The following is a 19,248-nucleotide window of genomic DNA, read 5'->3' on the forward strand; positions in this document are numbered from 1 at the left end:
AGGGTAAGGTCTTCGCTAAGCTGGACCTTGCCCAAGCCTATCAACAACTGCCCGTCGATGATGCCACTGCTGAAGCCCAGACGATCGTCACCCACCGAGGGGCATTCCGTTGCCGCCGGTTGCAGTTTGGGGTGAGTGTGGCTACTGGCATCTTCCAAAGCCTTATGGAGCGTCTCCTGCAAGGGCTTCCGGGCGTGGTACCATATTTTGATGACGTCTTGGTGTCCGCAGACTCACACCAGCAGCTGTTCGAGCGTCTCCGTGCCGTGCTGACCAGGTTCCAAGAGGCCGGGCTCAAGGTAAAGAGGGAGAAGTGCCAGATCGCCGTTCCACAGGTAGAGTTTCTGGGCTATCTTATCGACGCCTCCGGCCTTCACCCGACGACATCCAAGATCCGCGCTATCCAGCAGGCCCCCACCCCAAAGAACAAGACGGAGTTGCAGGCGTTCCTGGGGCTGCTGAATTTTTATAACATGTTCCTGCCCCACAAAGCCACAGTGGCTGAGACTCCTTAGCACAAAGACGCCTTGGGCCTGGGGTCATCGGGAGACGGCGGCCTTCAACGCGGTCAAGGCTCTCCTTTCACCGGACCGTGTGCTGGTACAGTATAGTGAATCCAGGCCGCTGGTCCTTGTCTGCGACACCTCACCTTTTGGCATCGGTGCTGTCCTTCGTCACCGTTTTCCAGACGGAAGAGAAGCACTGCTTGCCTACTTTTCCAGGACTCTATCTCCGACGGAACGGAATTACAGCCAGCTTGACAAGGAGGCACTGGCACTTGTGGCTAGAGTGAAGAGGTTCCATGAATACCTCTACGGCAGGACTTTTGACCTCATCACTGACCACAAGCCGCTCCTGGGCCTCCTCGCTGGTGATCGTCCAACTCCACCGGTCCTCTCGCCACGCATGCTGCGATGGACTGTTTTCCTGGCTGCCTACCACTACCGGCTCGTCCATCGCCCGGGGAAATCGATGGGCCATGCCGACGCCCTCAGCCGTTGCCCTCTTCCAGCGTTTGTGGAAGACCCGGCTCCAGCTTCATCGCTCCTCCTGACTGAGGATCTTCCAGCAGCGCCTGTATCGGCTGCCACTGTGGCCTCCGCATCTGCCCAGGATCGCACCATCAGCTGGGTGCTCAACTGGGTGTGGAGGGGGTGGCCACAAGGGCCTTTTGCATTGGAGTTCCAGCCCTTCGCAACCAGACAACATGAACTCTCGGCTCATCACGGCTGTCTGCTGTGGGGAGACCGCGTCGTGATTCCCCAGGGACTCCGTCAGCGCGTCCTGGAGGCTCTGCACGTTGGCCACCCGGGAATTGTCAAAATGAAGGCGTTGGCTTGGTGTTACGTCTGGTGGCCTAATATGGACAATGCCATCACTGCCTGGGTGTCCGCCTGTCAAGCGTGCCAAGAGTTGAGGCCTGCACCACCGGCAGCTAAGGGACACACCTGGGAGACGCCAAAGACACCCTGGTCGAGGGTGCACATCGATCTGGCTGGCCCCTTTCACAGCCGGACCTTTATGGTAGTGGTGGACGCCTATTCCAAATGGCTGGAGGTCGCCCTGATGCCCTCCACCACTACCGAGGCCGTCATCCGGGTGCTGCGAGGCCTGTTTGCAACGCATGGATGTCCTGATGTCCTTGTCTCTGACAACGGACCGCAGTTCACGTCAGGCACTTTTGAGCGTTATCTTTTGGGACTGGGCATCCGCCATGCCCTAACGGCACCCTTTCATCCATCCAGCAACGGGCAAGCGGAGAGAATGGTGCGCTTGGCAAAAGAGGCACTGGCGCGCCTGGACCGGGGAGACTGGCACGAGCGGGTCGCCGAATACTTGTTCGTGCAACACATCACCCCTCATGCGGCCACAGGGCGGAGTCCTGCTGAACTGCTTATGGGCCGCCGCCTCAGGTCACTGCTCGACCGGCTGCACCCGGACTTTGCCGTTGGCGCGTTGGCACAGCCTGGGGCTTCGGCCACGGTCATTTGTTCCAGGAAACCAGGTCTTTGCCCGGAACTTTGTGGGGGACATTCCTTGGGTGCCAGCCACAGTAGTGGGAGTCACTGGACTTCGCTCGTACCAGGTGGCACTCGAAGACGGACGCTTGTGGCGCCGGCACATAGACCAGCTTAGGCGCAGGGTTGGGGACTTGGACACTACCGTGGTGCCCCCAACTGCGCTTGTGGCTCCAGAAGAGACACTTACAGATGGCGAGGCTCCACCTACACCTCCCTCGCAAACTACCAGCGTGGAGCCGAACCAAGCCGCTTCAGAGGGTCTGCCAGACTTACCACAGACTCAGACCACTCCACTTGCGGAGGCTCCACCCACAGCAGCGGATCCAGGGGATTTGGTTACAACGCCACCTAGGGTCGCACCACAGCCTCAGCAAGAACTGTGTGGCCCCCCGGACTTGGCTACCAGTCCCCGGCGGTCTGGCAGTTTCCAAGCGCCCAACTTATTTAAAGGACTATGTTGTTGGACACGTATCACTGTTGGTCTAAGTATGGGAAATGTAACCAATATGCTTTTGTGCCTAATTGAACCATTACGTGTAGTGCTGTATATAAGGAAACCATTACGATTGTAACTAACGCCTTATCTCGGTGGGGAGGGGTGTTATGTAGTGAAGTTCTCACCCTGGGCCAGCAGGGGGATACTGTATATAGTTTTCACTCAGGTCCACGTCAGTTATTTTAGGTGGGAAACCCTGGGTTGTTGTTGCTACAATGTTGACAGCCGGCTGCCTATAAAAGCAGGCCGGCTGAGCTGTTTGCTGTTCAGTTCTGTCCAGCTTACAAATAAAGAGCTGCTCTGGAGAAATCTCTGTGTCGTCTGCTATGTTCGCCCACAACTTAACAGAAGGGAAAGGAGAATGTTAGCTGCTTTGAGACTCCTTAAAGGGAGTGAAAGGCAGGATATCAAATCCAAACTCTTCTTCTAAGAAGCGATTTATTGTACAGCAGCAAAATAAATCAACAACCCAGGAGAGCGTGGCGACATGCTGTCTCTCCCTCTCTCAAAACAGAAAGTAAATTCTTCCTCCTCTTCCTCCTTGCAGGGCTGACCTTGTGCCCGTTTACACCTTCGGGGAGAACGACATTTACCGACAGATCCGCTTCCCCGAGGGCAGCTTCGCTCGCCGCTTCCAGTTCGGTTTCAAGCAGCTGATCGGCTTCGCCCCTTGTCTCTTCAGCGGGAGGGGCCTCTTCTCCAGCACCTCTTGGGGGCTCCTGCCCATGGCTGCCCCCATCACGGTGGTGGGTAAGGACCCACAAGGCTCCCCGTTCCTTCCTTAGCCTTCTCCTTGCACCCCAAAATCCCCCCAACTCACCAACCTGCTTGCAAAGAGCCATAAACTCTTCAGCATCGTACAAAACAGCATGTTCTGGTGCATCTCCCTTTCACCATCTCTTCGAACTGAATCGGAGACCTGTGGAGTTGAATGGGACCCCCAAGGGTCATCTAGCCCAACCCCTCTGCAATGCAGAAATCAAACGAGCCGCCTCATTTTATGGGGCTTGCTATGGAGGGAGCTGCGATTGCGTGTGTGCGTGCACACACACACCGACTTCCTTCTCCCCTTCCTTGGAGGTTTCTAAGCAGAGGTTGGGTGGCCACAAATCAAGGGGTTGGGCTAAATGACCTTTGGGGTCCCCTCCATTCCTGCACTTAAGCCACCCCTGAAACCCAAGGCCAGAGTGCAAAGCTGCTGGGGTGGGGAGGCCCTGGCTGCCATGGGGTGGGGGCGAGGGGCAGAGCAGACCCCCCAACCACCCATGCTTCTTCTCCTTCCTGCAGTGGGGAAGCCTATCCCGGTCCCGCTCCGCCCGCGCCCCACCGAGGACGAGGTGAACAGCTTCCACGCTCTCTACGTTGAGGCCCTGAAGGAGCTCTTTGATGCCCATAAAGAATCCTGCGGCCTCCCGGCCTCCCAGCAGCTCCTCGTCACCTAGAGGGACCCAGACTTGACCCAAAGCAGCATCAGGGGACACAGGGTTGTGATGGGGGGAGACACGCGGGAGTCTTTGCCCCCCCATCCCCATCTGTACACACCATTTCCAATAAAAGGCGCCGTGCCTGATGTCTGATCTTGGGTCCTTGATGCCCGAACCCCCTTTTTGTGCTCGCCTGCAGAGCCCAAGGCCGGTTGTCTCATTCACACGTGCATTATTAACCTGAGGTTTGCAGAGCCCAGCAGCCAGAGAAGCAAGCCGTGGCCCTGTTAGAATACCTGCTCCATGACTGCAGTCATGGGATTGTTGTCTTTTACATGACGGTGTATGTTTTGACTCCACAGAGTGGGAAGTGACGGAGTCAGGATGTTTGTGTTCCGTGAAGTGGGACTATTGTCCTTTGTTCTTTTTCTCCTTACTGTCTGATGCTAGAGAGAGAGGGAGCCATGTTGCAGTGCTCCGTGTGTGTTTATATGTAAATAAAGTAGATTAGCCAAAATGCTGAGTTCTGTTACGCATGATGTGCATACTCTGCAGATCCCTAAGTGTGCCGGTGTCGGTTGGGATCGGTCCAGGCTGAAGAAAGCTTTTGAAGCTCCCGAACGATCAATCAGGAGGGAGAGAACATGCCAGTCGGGCATGTTTCTCTGCCAGGGTCCTACTCGGGTGTAGGCCGAGCTCCTGACAGGCCCTGGATCCATGGCGCTGGCTTGAGGGTGCTGCCCACACGCCCTCCGGGTGAGCAGCTAGGAGCTTGCCTGTCTGCAAGAGAAAAGATCATTTGGACACGCAGGCCTAGCTCTTACTCGGAAAAGGGGGCTGTTACGGAGATTACGGGGGGGGGCACATCTTTAAAGTTAAATATTACAAATATTATGCCTGAATGTATCCTTTCAACTTGACAGCTCAGGGAAGTTACCTAGCTTTAAAATAATATAAAATCATCTCCTTTCCCAGTTTCCCCCATTCCAAAGCTATTTTCCCTTTGCAAAAGAACTCCAGGAAGTTCCCAGAGGTGACAATTGCTGGGCTCATTGTTAGCCAAGGGAAGCCAAATCTCATCACCAGACTTGTCTCAGGCTCCAGACATGCAAAGGAACTTCTATTGTACTTTTGGGTGGTGGGTACTTAAGACATACTTGTCTATGCTTATCTTATACCTGAGCCTTGCCCCGCCATGTCTGCTTATGCTAATCTTGTACCAAGGACTTGTCTGCGCATGTTTGCCAAGGTTAACCCCTCCCCCTTTTGTGACATGTCAGTGATCTAGCAATGATGCTGTACGAACTATATTCTGGGATATGGTGGGAAAGTTTTAAAAGTCTTTGTCACCCCATCCTCGGGGTTCAAAATTTGCTCTTTGAACCTACTGCGCAATAAACTTTGGTCTACAGCTATTTGCTCCGGTTGTCTGGACTCCTTCCTTTATTCCGCAGGGACCCGCGGGCTCTGCCCGATGAGCTGGGGGACTGAGCAGCCTCGCACCCAGATTTTTCCTTAACAGGGGCCCTGCTCTTTGGCCAGGAAAAATAGGGAGGGTAAGCTAGGCTTACTGCCAACCTAGCAGTTCGAAAGCACGTCAAAGTGCAAGTAGATAAATAGGTACCACTCCGGCGGGAAGGTAAACGGCGTTTCTGTGCGCTGCTCTGGTTTGCCAGAAGCGGCTCAGTCCTGCTGGCCACATGACCCAGAAGCTGTACGCCAGCTCCCTCGGCCAATAAAGCGAGATGAGTGCCGCAACCCCAGAATCGGCCACGACTGGACCTAAGGATCAGGGGTCCCTTTACCTTTACCTTTAAGCTGGGCTTGGGGATCAGTTTTCCCAAGGGGCTCGAGGACCCTTCTCTGACTGCAGGAGCAACGCAGGACATGCCCGTTTTGGGTGGAGGCAGGGCGGGGGTTTGTGTGTGCCAGGAGTCTCAGGCCAAAGGGGGGTGGGAGAGAGGGCCCACAGTTCAGCATCCCCCTTTGCCCACCCATCGTGTGCAGTCTGTGCATGCCCCAAGGCAACCCCCAGTTTGCACCCTGGTTTTGAGTAGAAATCTGGGTACTGTTATCCCCCAAGGTCCTCGTGCAGGTCAGAGAAATAAATGCAAGCAAAAAGCGGCTATTCAGCCCCATCGTCCTTTCATGGTTGCCAAGGGGACTTGAAATCTGGGTATCCCTGGTTGCACTGCGCCCCGTGAGGCCCTTTCCCCAGTCAGGATAAATCAAGAGACCGCAGCCACGTATAGGAAAGCAAGAAGCAGCTACTGAGCCTTGTCTTTATTCTTGCGATAAGATTTCAACCTCTAAGCCCGGAAAGAATAAGTCCCAAACAAAGGCATGTAACTCCTTTTAGAAGTTACATTCCCCCCTACAATTCATTTCAGAGAAGCCTCATTTCAACCTTATTCTTCGCCTTAAAACAGGTGGAGTGACAGACAGACCTTTGAGTCCATGACCTGTCACCTGTCAGTCAAGGTGTCAGTGTATTGCCTGCCTTTTCCTCTCGGAGCAAATATTCTACTTTCCTTTTGGCATTACAGTTATGTCAGCTCAGTTCTGCTCATCCAGTCTCTTGTGCCAATATGGTGAGTATACAGTATTGTTTTTCTGTCTGTCCTTTATCAGGTCTGGTGGCCCATTGACAGCTGAGAGGAAAAGATCCGAGTAGGTGCTCTTCTGCTTCTGGGATCATGGCCACCCCTGCTCTGCCCAGCACTGCGGCTCAGAAACACTTTATTTATGCTTTTGTATTTCTTGTTTTACCCTCCTGTACAAAATAAAACAGTTTGTTTGGATATTTACAGTGTTTTTCCATTGCTTTCCATTCATATAATAGGGTTTTATTGACTTAACTGATGATTTCCACAAACCTGGGAAAGCTCAGTCGGTAGAGAACGACGTTAAATAAATTGGAGTTCTTGTTATTAAAAATACCAAGAGAAAAGCACACCAAGAACTCTGGCCAATATAAGTTTCAATAGTGGGAGTGCTCCCTACTCGCAAATCAATAGTCAATTGTAACAAAAACTAATCCATTCAGAAGTAAGTATTCTGACACGGATTACAAACTCAAATAGAGATTACAAACTGAAATAAAGATTACAAACTCATAAGGATATGTATAACACAATAATTTGTTACAGTATTAGAGATAAGAGTTTATGAGTAGAGAAAAGTTCACGTTAGTCCATAGTCAGATTTGACATAAAGGTCGGAGTTTCAAACATTGAGCAGAAATCAGAAGTCGATTATGGATCAGAGACCCTGTTTCGATGTATTCATCTTCATCAGCTAATTTATAAAGGGCCGTGTAAGTTTGAAGAATTCGTGTAAATATATCCTGTTATTTTCTACGTTTCTCAGAGATGACAACTCAGTGTGGGTAGATCAACCTGTATCTTGAGCTTTTCTGTAAAGCAAAAGATTCCCATGTTGCACCGGGTTGGACTAGATGACCCTCGTGGTCCCTTCTACATCTACAATTCTACGATTTCATGGTTCTGTTTTAAGCTCTGCTGTTTGATGGGTGAGGTGTTGGCCTGCTCTTTGCAGAGGGTTTTTCTGAGCGCTGCAGAGTTTGCCTGCTATTTACGCAGCTCTTCTTATAAAGGCCATTGTCCATTAAGGGGATTTGAAATTTAAGGGGCTGCCAGCGCTGTTTCTGATTGGGTGGCTGTCAAACGAAGTGGCGCCTGATTGGTCAGTTTTCAGGTTACAAGGGAAATGGAGATTTCTCGCTGTATTTTGGCAGAATGTTGTGAGTGCACCTGTCTATGTATGGGGGGATGAACTTATGTTCGTGTGCACCTGGTTTGGGGAGGGGAGCGGGCTTGGACTAGATCTCCCTCCTAACTCTATAAATTTACAATTCCATGTGGAGGGAGGGCCTTCCACTGAGATCTGGCTAAAAGGAGCAAGGCTGGGTGGTGAGCCCCTTCCAGGCTACACAGAGGAGAGCAAATAGGGAGAGGCTGCCCTGTCCTGAGGCAGGAAGCAATGTCCTTGCCAGAGAAAGGTTTGTGTAATTTCTACCTCTGCCCCCGCCAGGGTCAGGTCAGCTTGGGCCTCACTGCCCTGCCTGGCAGGAGACGGAGGAGGAGGAGGGGGAGGGGGCAACCTTTGAACTGCACCCAACACCCCCACCCACAGGGTGCTTCAGAAACCCTGGTGATTTCTCACCCTGTCTTTCTTCCAGGGGCACCTAAAGGCCATCAGGAGGAGCTGCGCTTGGTCTTTTTGAAAGGAAGGCAGCTGCAACTGCAGATCCTCAGAGTACTCTTCACCTGCTCAGATGCACTCTTTCTTTCCTAGAGCTACTGTGTCACCAAAGCTGCATTAATTGCATTTCAGCAAAGCTGAGGGGGGGGGGGTCTTGAATCTCCAGTCACACTTGCCAGGCTTGTGCCCCAGAGAGGCCAATTTGCTGTTGCTAACACAGTTGTTTCATTTCACCCGGGAAGCACACTCCATTGTCTCTCCAGGCAGACAGATGCCAGCCAAAGGGGTTGGGCCGGATGACCCTTCGGGTCCCTTTCAACTCTTCTGTTTTATGACTCTACAATGAGCGTCATGGTCTCTGCCGCTCTGTGCTCTGTCGACACTGTAGTGTTTTAAAAAATCATCTGTTTTTAAAATGGTTCTGAGCTGCATTTTACTGCATTTTGTGCTTTTCCTTGAACCATGTGCATGGAAAGAGATTAATTTATTAATCATTATCATGATGATGGAACGGGACCAACTCTGAATTACAAAGATGTCTGCTAACGTGACCATGAAGGCTGGCAGTCATCTCAACCCTGCCGGTTGCAAATCCCTTGTCGGCAGCTGTGGGGCCTGGAGACAGAGAAGGAATGACTGCTTTGGGGAGCAGGGTAAAGAAGCGCAGCACAACCAGACGCCTTCACCTGCCCCGGCTGCAACAAAACATGTCTCTCCTGCATCGGTCTCTAAAGCCCCAGCAGGTGCTGTGAACTTCCAAGAGTTTGACCTAACCCTCAAAGGCGCCCTCCTCCATTGTCTCCCGAGACAGACAGGTGCCAACCTGGATGATAATAATAATAATAATAATAATAATAATAATAATAATAATAATAATAATACAGTGGTACCTCGGATTATAAGGGATGCGGGTGGCGCTGTGGGTAAAACCTCAGCGCCTAGGACTTGCCGATCGCATGGCCGGCGATTCGAATCCCTGCGGCGGGGTGTGCTCCCGTCGTCCGGTCCCAGCACCTGCCAAGCTAGCAGTTCGAAAGCACCCCGGGTGCAAGTAGATAAATAGGGACCGCTTACTGGCGGGAAGGTAAACGGCGTTCCGTGTGCTATGCTGGCTCACCAGATGCAGCTTTGTCACACTGGCCACGTGACCCGGAAGTGTCTGCGGACAGTGCTGGCTCCCGGCCTCTAGAGTGAGATGAGCGCACAACCCTAGAGTCTGGCAAGACTGGCCCGTACGGGCAGGGGTACCTTTACCTTTACCTTGGATTAAGAACTTAATTCGTTCCGGAGGTCCGTTCTTAACCTGAAACTGTTCTTAACCTAAAGTACCACTTTAGCTAATGGGGCCTCCTGCTGCCGCCGCGCCGCCGGAGCACGATTTCTGTTCTCATCCTGAAGCAAAGTTCTTAACCTAAAGCACTATTTCTGGGTTAGCTGAGTCTGTAACCTGAAGCGTATGTAACCCGAGGTACCACTGTAATAACAACAACAACATTATTATTATTATTATTATTTGTACCCTGCCCATCTGGCTGGGTTTCCCCAGCCACTCTGGGAGGCTTCCAACAGAATATTAAAATACAATAACCCATTAAACATTAAAAGCGTCTGTAGTAATGTTGCGGACACACGCCCCTTCCTCACCCGTCCTACAATCCAGCAGGACCAGGCTGAAAGGGGGGAGGTGGTGCCACTTTTTTCAGGACAAACACATCAAAAGGGGTAGCTGCTGCCACCACTCCCTTGCACCAGGGGATAGCAGAAGATTAACCCAAGGGAGAAGTTTACTCTTCTTAGTTACCGGCTGCTCCACCCTGCTTTCGCTTCCACAAAACGCAGGCAGAAATTCAACAGGTTCCGCAAATCACAGGCAGGAATTCACAGGTTCAGTAGGAGGCTCAATGGTTAGGCTTGGATTCAGGCTTCCCCCCCAGAAAGGCACACAGAACAAATAGGAAAATCCTCTTTTTTAAAATTTATTTAAAAAACAAGATTAAACATACTTCAAAGTAAGCACATCTCTTATAGCATTTCAGACAGAGAAAATAACAACATTGTAAAGCATCGCTGGGACGCAGGTGGTGCTGTGGGTTAAAGCCTCAGCGCCTAGGGCTTGCCGATCGAAAGGTCGGCGGTTCGAATCCCTGCGGCGGGGTGCGCTCCCGCTGCTCGGTCCCAGCGCCTGCCAACCTAGCAGTTTGAAAGCACCTCCGGGTGCAAGTAGATAAATAGGGACCGCTTACCAGCGGGAAGGTAAACGGCGTTTCCGTGTGCGGCTCTGGCTCGCCAGAGCAGCGATGTCACGCTGGCCACGTGACCCGGAAGTGTCTCCGGACAGCGCTGGCCCCTGGCCTCTTAAGTGAGATGGGCGCACAACCCCAGAGTCTGTCAAGACTGGCCCGTACGGGCAGGGGTACCTTTACCTTTACCTTTAAAGCATCGCTAGTTAAACATACTTACAAAAAGGAGAACACAAGGAAAGTTAGAGCAGTTGGAAAAGTCCTCTGCTGAATCCGCAGCTCAGGAAGACAATAGGATTTCTTCATCACAAAGGACCCGCATATGATGGGACAGAAGGGCAGATATGCTGGGCACCTGCAGGCTCCTTTCCTAGGGTTTTTATTCTTTAACCCCACGTGGAATTGAGACCCCAAGGCCAATCAGAATTCCTGATTAATTCAAAATTTACCAATGGTCAACTACCGGTAGTTGGGTAATAACTCAGCTTGTGGCAGCTGAAGCTTGTTTGTTCTCAAGACCTTGGGAGCAAAAGGTTCCTCCCCAACTTCTCAGAGAGACAGCAGAACCTCCTTCTCTTGTAATGAGGCTTGATGGCCCTTATTCACACAGGGACACACTTAGCAACCAGGTGTTAAATCACCACTAATCAACTAGATGAGGGACGCAGGTGGCGCTGTGGGTTAAAGCCTCAGCGCCTAGGACTTGCCGATCGAAAGGCCGGCGGTTCGAATCCCTGCGGCGGGGTGCGCTCCCGCTGCTCGGTCCCAGCGCCTGCCAACCTAGCAGTTCGAAAGCACCTCCGGGTGCAAGTAGATAAATAGGGACCGCTTACCAGCGGGAAGGTAAACGGCGTTCCGTGTGCGGCTCTGGCTCTGGCTCTGGCTCCGGACAGAGCAGCGATGTCACGCTGGCCACGTGACCCGGAAGTGTCTCCGGACAGCGCTGGCCCCTGGCCTCTTAAGTGAGATGGGCGCACAACCCCCCCAGAGTCTGTCAAGACTGGCCCGTACGGGCAGGGGTACCTTTACCTTTAATCAACTAGAGGTTTTCCTTCCTGCAGATGCATGAGATAAGTATTCACACTGCTCCCAGAAGCAGCTAGTCTGCTTAAAGTAACAAGGGCACATAAATCCTTTGGCCTTTGGTCTTCCCACAGTGCTATTCTTCAGCTTGACCAAAGTTTGTCTACTGAAATTTCCTAACTTCACTACAGCGTCCCTAAACAGGGCTGCCTTCAGGTGTCTTCTAAAAGTCTGGTAGTTGTTTTTCTCTTTGACATCTGGTGGGAGGGCGTTCCACAGGGCGGGCGCCACTACCGAGAAGGCCCTCTGCCTGGTTCCCTGTAACTTGGCTTCTCACAGGGAAGGAACCGCCAGAAGGCCCACGGAGCTGGACCTCAGTGTCCAGGCAGAACGATGGGGGTGGAGACACTCCTTCGGGTATACAGGACCGAGGCCATTTAGGGCTTTCAGGGTCAGGACCAACACTTTGAATTGTGCTCTGAAACGTACTGGGAACCAGTGTAGGTCTTTCAAGACCGGTGTTATAAGCTGGAGTGCCAGCAGAAGCCAGTGCAGGGACTCCTCCTGGCATAATGCCCCCCCCCCAAATCCACTCCAGGATGTCAGGGGAACCCCCAGAATAACATGCAGGAGGAGGGGAGGGGAGATTCTTCCGGTGGGCACACAGAAATGCTTGCACTGACAGAACGAATAATAGAACAACATAATTGCAGAGTTGGAATGGACCCTCAAAGTTTCTCCAGCCCCACTGTCATCTAGGTCAAGGTAAAGGGACCCCCAACCATTAGGTCCAGTCGTGACTGACTCTGGGGTTGCGGCGCTCATCTCGCTTTACTGGCCGAGGGAGCCGGAATACAGCTTCCAGGTCATGTGGCCAGCATGACTAAGCCGCTTCTGGCGAACCAGAGCAGCGCACGGAAACGCCGTTTACCTTCCTGCCGGAGTGGTACCTATTTATCTACTTGCACTTTGACGTGCTTTTGAACTGCTAGGTGGGCAGGAGCAGGGACCGAGCAACAGGAGCTCACCCCGTCCCGGAGATTTGAACCACGACCTTCTGATCGGCAAGTCCTAGGCTCTGTGGTTTAACCCACAGCGCCACCCGCGTCCCACTGTCATCTAGGGGCCTATAAATCTGCCCAGCCAGCCCTCCCCCTGGGCTCATGGCTGCTGAAGGACCGTAGCAGGTTGGGACACCTGCCTGGCATGCAGAAGGGCCCAGCTGCCAAGCCCCCAGGGCAGCATCTCCCGGCGAGGCAGGGAATTCCTTCCTGGAGAGGCACTGGTGCCGCTGCCAGGCACAAGGTAGATGGGCAAAGGTCTCCGTTTGAGGCAGCTTGGAGAAGGGAGGCGGGCAGGCAGGCCAATCGATCCTGGCACCCCAACCTTTGTCTCATGGGCCAAGAGGGCGGGGCAGAACTGGGACGAGGGCCAAGGGGAAGGAGCCGAGGGCCAGCAAGGCAGCTACTGGTTGTTGGGGATGGAGCGATTGGCTCTAGTGCCCTGGCTGGGGGTCAAAATAAATGAATCTGAGGGTGCCTCTGGGCACACAGAGTTTGGGAGCTGCTGGGCTTGACTTTTTAAGTTTCCTGGAGCCCGGAGGAGAGCTCAGCCAGGTCCCCTTTGCCTCACCTGGGTGCCAGCAGTGTCCTTATTGCCAACTCACCTGGGGACCAAAGGGCAGGTGGCAGAGAGACAGACAGGTGCATTGCAGCCGCGGGCAAGACAACATCTTCTCCTGGACAAGTGAGCCTCTTTCCTCCTCCTCCTCCTCCTCCTCCTCCTCCTGCCCCACATGCTGCCCCTTCCCGAGGGCACGGCTGAAGGGGAGCAGCTGGGCTTTGGGATGCAGGTCAGAGGCCACCTGTGCTGAACACACCTGCGTCTTCTCCCTTCTGCCAAGGCAGGGGCCCCTCCTGGCTGGAGTCCTGCTGCAGCCCCCGCCCCCGCCCCCCCCCCCCCGTGGATTTTCTCCCCAGGATCTCTTCCTCTTCCTGAGACCCAGGGTCAGAAGATGGCTCTGCAGAAGCACCTGGAGGCTCTTAGCGTCTTCCAGTGGGTGCTCACCTACCTCTTCTTTGGTAAGTTGGGAGCTGGGTGGGTAGGAGGGAGGGAGGGGCAGGGGGTCTCAGGGAAGAGGGGCAGCTTGGCCTCCTCCCATAGCTGTCAACTTTTCCCTTTTCTTGCGAGGAATCCTTTTCAGAATAAGGGAATTTCCCTTAAAAAAGGGGAAACGTTGACAGCTATGCCTCCTCCTCCTCATGGGGCCTGGAGGGCCGAGGTTGAGGAAGCCTGCCCTAGATGGACCCCTTCAGACACCTCCCCACAACCCAGGGAGCTTTCAACTATGGAGGCCAGCCTGCCTCTCACCTGCCTCTGGCCTCTCCCCCTCTCCCAGGTGCCTTCTTCTCCGTTCTCCTGGTCTACCTGCTCTTCACCTCCTACTGGTCTATCAGCGCCCTGTATTTCGCCTGGTGGATCTACGACTGGGATATGCCAGAGAGAGGTGAGTTCGATTCCCCACAGCCCTACCTGGAGGTCAGGTGAAAGGCGCCTCTCCTTGTCTGGGAAGGGTGCTGAGCCCCACACCCAGACCCACACAGCTGGAGCTGCTGCCTCGCCCTGCCCCTCCTCCTCCAGCTCACCCCCTTCCCCTGGGGCAGCGTGGGACCATCCCAAACCTGTTTTCCTCACTGCTATTGACTGTTGTCTATTTTCCAAGACAGCTTCCAATAGATGACACAATGGCAGAAGGCATTTCATCTCTCTCTCTCTCTCTCTCTGTATGGAGGGCAGAAAAATCAGCTGCATTTATTTATGTATTTATCATTACTTATTAAATTTTGCTATAGAAAAACCCACACGAAATCCTGTAATTGACACGAATCAAAAGAACCCTCCCCAAAATATAACATAGAATCAGACTTGGAAGGGACCCCAAGGATCATCTTGCTCCTCATTATTGATTAATTAATTAATTAATAATTATTTTATTTTTACCCTGCCCATCTGGCTGGGCTACCCCAGCCACTCTGGGTGGCTTCCAACACACATAATAATAATAATAATAATAATAATAATAATAATAATAATATATCAAGTATTTGAAATACAAAAATGTCTCCGTGACTTACATTCCAAGCGGTGTACAAACTCATAAAATCCAAGGCCTTAAAACTGCATTGCTGTTCCTAAAAATAAAATAAAATACACACATTCAGACAACAACAATGGCAAGGGTTTTGTAGGAAGGAAGGAAGGAAGGTCTTGCGGGGGGGGGCGGGCGGGCGGGGGTCCAGCCTCAGCCAGACCGCCTTCCCTCAAGGGCACCACAGGATCACCAAAGGGCTGTCACGTGGAAGGTGGAGCTAGCAGATCTCCTGCGGCAGGATCTGAACCCATGACTTCACATGGCAAGAAAGGAGATGCCGACTCCACACCAGGAAGTACTTCATGAGGGTTAGGGCTGTTCCTCAGTGGAAGGGTCTCCCTTGGGAGGTGGCAGGCTCTCCTCCTGTGGAGGTTTTTAAGCAGAGTTTGGGTGGTCACCTGCCAGGGATTCCTCAGCTGTGATTCCTGCACTGCAGGGGGTTGGGCTGGATGACCCCTGGGGGTCCCCTTCCAACCCCACAGTTCTCTGACTCCGTCCCCTGCCTGAACCCTTGCCTTCGCAGGTGGGCGCCGCAGCGACTGGATGAGGCGCTGGAGAGTCTGGGAGCTCCACCGGGATTATTTCCCCATCAAGGTATGAGGAGGGGGCTGGCAGGGTCTCTGGAACCCCCGGAGACCAGATCACAGAGAAGCAGGAGGTGGTGGCTGTCAAAGGCTGCTGGCCATGGAATCTGCGCATTCCCACCAATGGAAAGCGGGGCACGCCTCTGCATGTGACATTCAGATGAGAGAAGGGGGCTGGCAGGGCGACAGAGGGTCTGCCTTCCGAAGGATGCCCAGGGTCTCTGGAACCCCCGGAGACCAGATCACAGAGAAGCAGGAGGTGGTGGCCATCAAAGGCTGCTGGCCAAGGAATCTGCGCACTGACATTCGGGTGGGGGTCCAAATGCCAAAGGCCTTGCCCCTCTTGCCTTGCAGCTGGTGAAGACGGCCGAGCTGCCCCCAACGCGGAACTACGTCCTGGGCTCCCACCCCCACGGGATCATCTGCGCGGGGGCCTTTTCCGCCTTCTGCACCGAGGCCACCGGCTTCCCCCGCGCCTTCCCCGGCCTCCGCCCCAGCCTGGCCGCCCTCGCAGGGCTCTTCCGCATACCCGTCTACCGGGACTACCTGATGAGCTTAGGTGAGGCCAGCGGGGCGAGGAATGGAGAAGGGATTAGGGGCAGGGAGTCCACAGGGGGTCAAGACATCGGTCGGGGTGGGGGGTGGGGAAGTTGGGTGACCCCTCCCCTAAGGACCATCTTCAAGAACCCTGGCCTGGCCCATCCAATGGGAGGAACCACCCCAGTCTCAGGAATGCCTTCCCAGAGCCCCTGGGAATAGAATTCCCCAGCAAGAATGTCTGTTTTTCCTGCCATTCTTTGCTCCTGTGCAAAAGAAAAGGGGCGTTTGGTTGCGCAAATAATACACAGAATTGACCTGCGCCTCCATAGACAGCTGTGAGTCCAGAATGACTCCCAGGCTGCGCACCTGGTCCTTCGGGGCCACAGTTACCCCATTCAGGACCAAGGAGTCCCCCACACCTGCCCGTCCCCTGTTTCCCCAAAACAGTACTTCTGTCTGGTCAGGATTCAACCTCAATCTGTTAGCTGCCATCCATCCTTCAACCGCTTCCAGACGCGCTGACCCTTTGCCAGTGACCCTTTTGCGCTTTAATAGACTCGCAGAATTTCAGAGTTGGAGGAGAATCGCGAGGGTCCACTAGTCCAACCCCCTGAAAACAAGGAACCTTTGCATTCTCCCACTTCCAGGGGGTGTCCCGGTCAACAAAAGGTCCCTGGACTTCCTCCTGAGTGGCCCCCCCGGGCACGCGGTGGCCATCGTGGTGGGGGGCGCGTCCGAATCCCTGGACAGCGCCCCCGGAGAGCAGCGCGTCCGCCTTCAAGGGAGGAAGGGCTTCGTGCGCCTGGCGTTGCAACACGGGTAGGGGCACCGAGGGGGCAAGGGGGTGTCCGGGGAGGCGTGTTGGGTGCAGGTCAGCAATACATCGGGCCTAGTGAGCATGGCAGTGATTCCCAGTGGATTTTGCCCCAATGAGCAATTGCGAGAACAGAAGGTCCCTGCCCTTCCTTGCCGTATAATATCTCATTACATTTTTCATACATTTTCACAGTAACCTTCCTAACAAATAATTCCACTGTTCCATAAGTTGGCTTCCCACCTACACCGTGTTTTTACTCAAAGCTTTTCTACTGTGCTGTATCTTTATTTATTACAAAAAAATAGTACAATTATTTTGTCATTTTTCTTCTTCTGCTTTTATCTCGAATCCTCGAATTTGACTGTAATGTTTTTTAAGTAATCCACAAACAGCCTCCATCCTTCTGTAAAAAGTTCATCATTCTGATCTCTTAATTTTGCTGTGAGCTTTGCCATTTCTGCCTAGTCCATTTCCTTCAAAGGCCACTCCTCCTTCGCTGGGACCTTCGCTTTCCCCCCAATTAATTAATTAATAGCCTATAAGAAAAGCTCCTGGTCTTTTGGGAATAGACCACTTAAACATTTTCTCCATTTCATTATATATCTTTCCCCAAAAGCCTTTCGCTTCCCTAGGTCTCCACCACATATGGAAGAAAGACCCATCTATCTATTCCTAGCATTTACTTGACACATTTTTATAAATCTTGGCCAGTTTATTTGGCATTAAATACCACCTGTACAGCATTTTAACATAGTTTTCTCTTAACGTATAACAGGCCGTGAATTCCATGTGCTAAGCTCCCTGCCTTCCACCAGCCTAGCCTCCCTCGCGAGGTTCTTGGTTGGATTAAATGCTCTCCCTGACCCGGCATTCCTTCTTCCTCCTCTTCCTCCTCGCAGAGCTGACCTGGTGCCCGTTTACACCTTCGGGGAGAACGACATTTACCGACAGATCCGGTTCCCCGAGGGCAGCTTCGTTCGCCGCTTCCAGCTCGGTTTCAAGCAGCTGATCGGCTTCGCCCCTTGTCTCTTCAGCGGGAGGGGCCTCTTCTCCAGCAGCTCCTGGGGGATCCAGCCCATTGCTGCCCCCCTCACGGTGGTGGGTAAGGACCCACAAGACTCCCCGTCACTTCCTTAGCCTCCGCCTCCTGCCCCACAAACACCCCCAACTCACCAGCTTGCTTGCAAAGAGCCACAAACTCTCCAGCATCGTACAATGCGGCATGTTCTGGTGCATCTCCCTTTCGCCCCCTCCTAGAACTGAATCGGAGACCTGTGGAGTTGAATGGGAACCCCAAGGGTCATCGAGCCCAACCCCTCTGCAGGAATCAAATGAGCAGGCTCGTTTTATGGGGCTTGCTATGGAGGGAGCTGCGATTGCACACACACACACACACACACACACACACACACACAGAGGGACTTTCTTCTTCTCATCCTTGGAGGTTACTAAGCAGAGGTTGGTTGGCCATTAATCAAGGGGTTGGGCTGGATGACCCTTGGGGTCCCCTCCGTTCCTGCACTTAGGCCACCCCTGAAACCCAAGGCCAGGGTGCAAAGCTGCTGGGGTGGGGAGGCCCTGGCTGCCATGGGGTGGGGGCGAGGGGCAGAGCCCCCAACTATCCATGCTTCTTCTCCTTCCTGCAGTGGGGAAGCCTATCCCGGTCCCGCTCCGCCCGCGCCCCACCGAGGACGAGGTGAACAGCTTCCACGCTCTCTACGTCGAGGCCCTGAAGGAGCTCTTTGATGCCCATAAAGAATCCTGCGGCCTCCCGGCCTCCCAGCAGCTCCTCGTCACCTAGAGGGACCCAGACTTGACCCGAAGAAGCAACAAGGTTGTGGTTGGGGGGAGACACGCGGGAGTCTTTGTTCCCCCCCATCCCTGTCTGTACACACAGTTTCCAATAAAAGGCGCCGTGCCTGATGTCTGATTTTGGGTCCTTGGTGCCCGAACCCCCTTTTTGTGCTCGCCTGCGGAGCCCAAGGCCGGTTGTCTCATTCACACGTGCATTATTAAGACGAGGTTTGCAGAGCGCGGCAGCAAGAGAAGCAGGCCGTGGCGCTGGCTTGAGGGGGATGCCCACATGCCCTCCGGGTGGTCGGCCAGGAGCTTGCCTGCCTGCAGGAGAAAAGATCAATCGGACATGCAGGCCCAGCTCTTTCTTTGAAAAGGGGGGCCCTGCTCTTCTTCTTGTTCTTTAGTCGTTTAGTGGTGTCCGCCTCTTCGTGACCCCCTGGACCAGAGCACGCCAGGTCCTCCTGTCTTCCACTGCCTCCTGCAGTTTGGTCAGACTCATGTTTGTAGCTTCGAGAACACCATCCAACCATCTCATCCTCTATCATCCCCTTCTCCCTGTGCCCTCCATCTTTCCCAGCATCAGGGTCTTTTCCAGGGAGTCTTCTCTTCTCCTGAGGTGGCCAAAGTCTTGGAGCCTCAGCTTCAGGATCCGTCCTTCCAGTGAGCACTCAGGGCTGATTTCCTTCAGAATGGAGAGGTTGGATCTTCTTGCAGTCCATGGGACTCTCAAGAGTCTCCTCGCCCTGTTCTTATGGGCCAGGAATAAGAGGGAGGGGGAGCTGGGCTTGGGGATCAGTTTTCCCAAGGGGCTCGAGGACCCTTCTCTGACTGCAGGAGCAACTCAGGACATGCCCGTTTCGGGTGGAGGCAGGGCGGGGGGTGCCAGGAGTCTCAGGCCAAAGGGGGGTGGGAGAGAGGGCCCGCGGTTCAG

General features: G+C 53.5%; 3 protein-coding genes across 5 annotated transcripts in view; all 3 read left to right on the plus strand.

Annotated features, from left to right (window-relative positions):
- The window catches only part of LOC307202253 (2-acylglycerol O-acyltransferase 3-like), a 29,606-nt gene extending 22,862 nt beyond the window's left edge, over nucleotides 1-6,744 (plus strand). For both annotated transcript variants that reach the window (XM_079952107.1, XM_079952106.1), the window contains exons 7-8: nucleotides 3,065-3,267; nucleotides 3,805-6,744. In XM_079952107.1, coding sequence (XP_079808233.1) covers nucleotides 3,065-3,267; nucleotides 3,805-3,959 — 358 coding nt within the window. In that variant the 3' untranslated portion in view covers nucleotides 3,960-6,744. The remainder of the gene's footprint in view (nucleotides 1-3,064; nucleotides 3,268-3,804) is intronic.
- Nucleotides 1-18,458, plus strand: part of LOC307202256 (2-acylglycerol O-acyltransferase 3-like) — a 95,322-nt gene extending 76,864 nt beyond the window's left edge. Inside the window, exon 8 of one of the 2 annotated variants that reach the window (XR_013832827.1) lies at nucleotides 18,383-18,458. The gene's annotated coding sequence lies outside the window, so the exon portion shown is untranslated. Of the gene's footprint in view, nucleotides 1-6,572; nucleotides 6,745-18,382 lie in introns of those variants that run through there. The other variant, XM_079952111.1, reaches the window with a different exon arrangement.
- On the plus strand, nucleotides 12,595-18,458 carry LOC307202255 (2-acylglycerol O-acyltransferase 3-like). Its single transcript, XM_079952110.1, has 7 exons — nucleotides 12,595-13,509; nucleotides 13,827-13,934; nucleotides 15,103-15,173; nucleotides 15,518-15,722; nucleotides 16,351-16,522; nucleotides 17,420-17,622; nucleotides 18,167-18,458. Exons 1-7 carry the CDS (start codon nucleotides 13,443-13,445, stop codon nucleotides 18,319-18,321), a joined length of 981 nt encoding a protein of 326 aa, XP_079808236.1. The 5' UTR covers nucleotides 12,595-13,442; the 3' UTR covers nucleotides 18,322-18,458.
- Nucleotides 18,459-19,248: the final 790 nt, after the last annotated feature.

Source organism: Podarcis cretensis (assembly GCF_951804945.1).
Source record: "Podarcis cretensis genome assembly, chromosome: 13".
Classification (NCBI taxonomy): domain Eukaryota; kingdom Metazoa; phylum Chordata; class Lepidosauria; order Squamata; family Lacertidae; genus Podarcis; species Podarcis cretensis.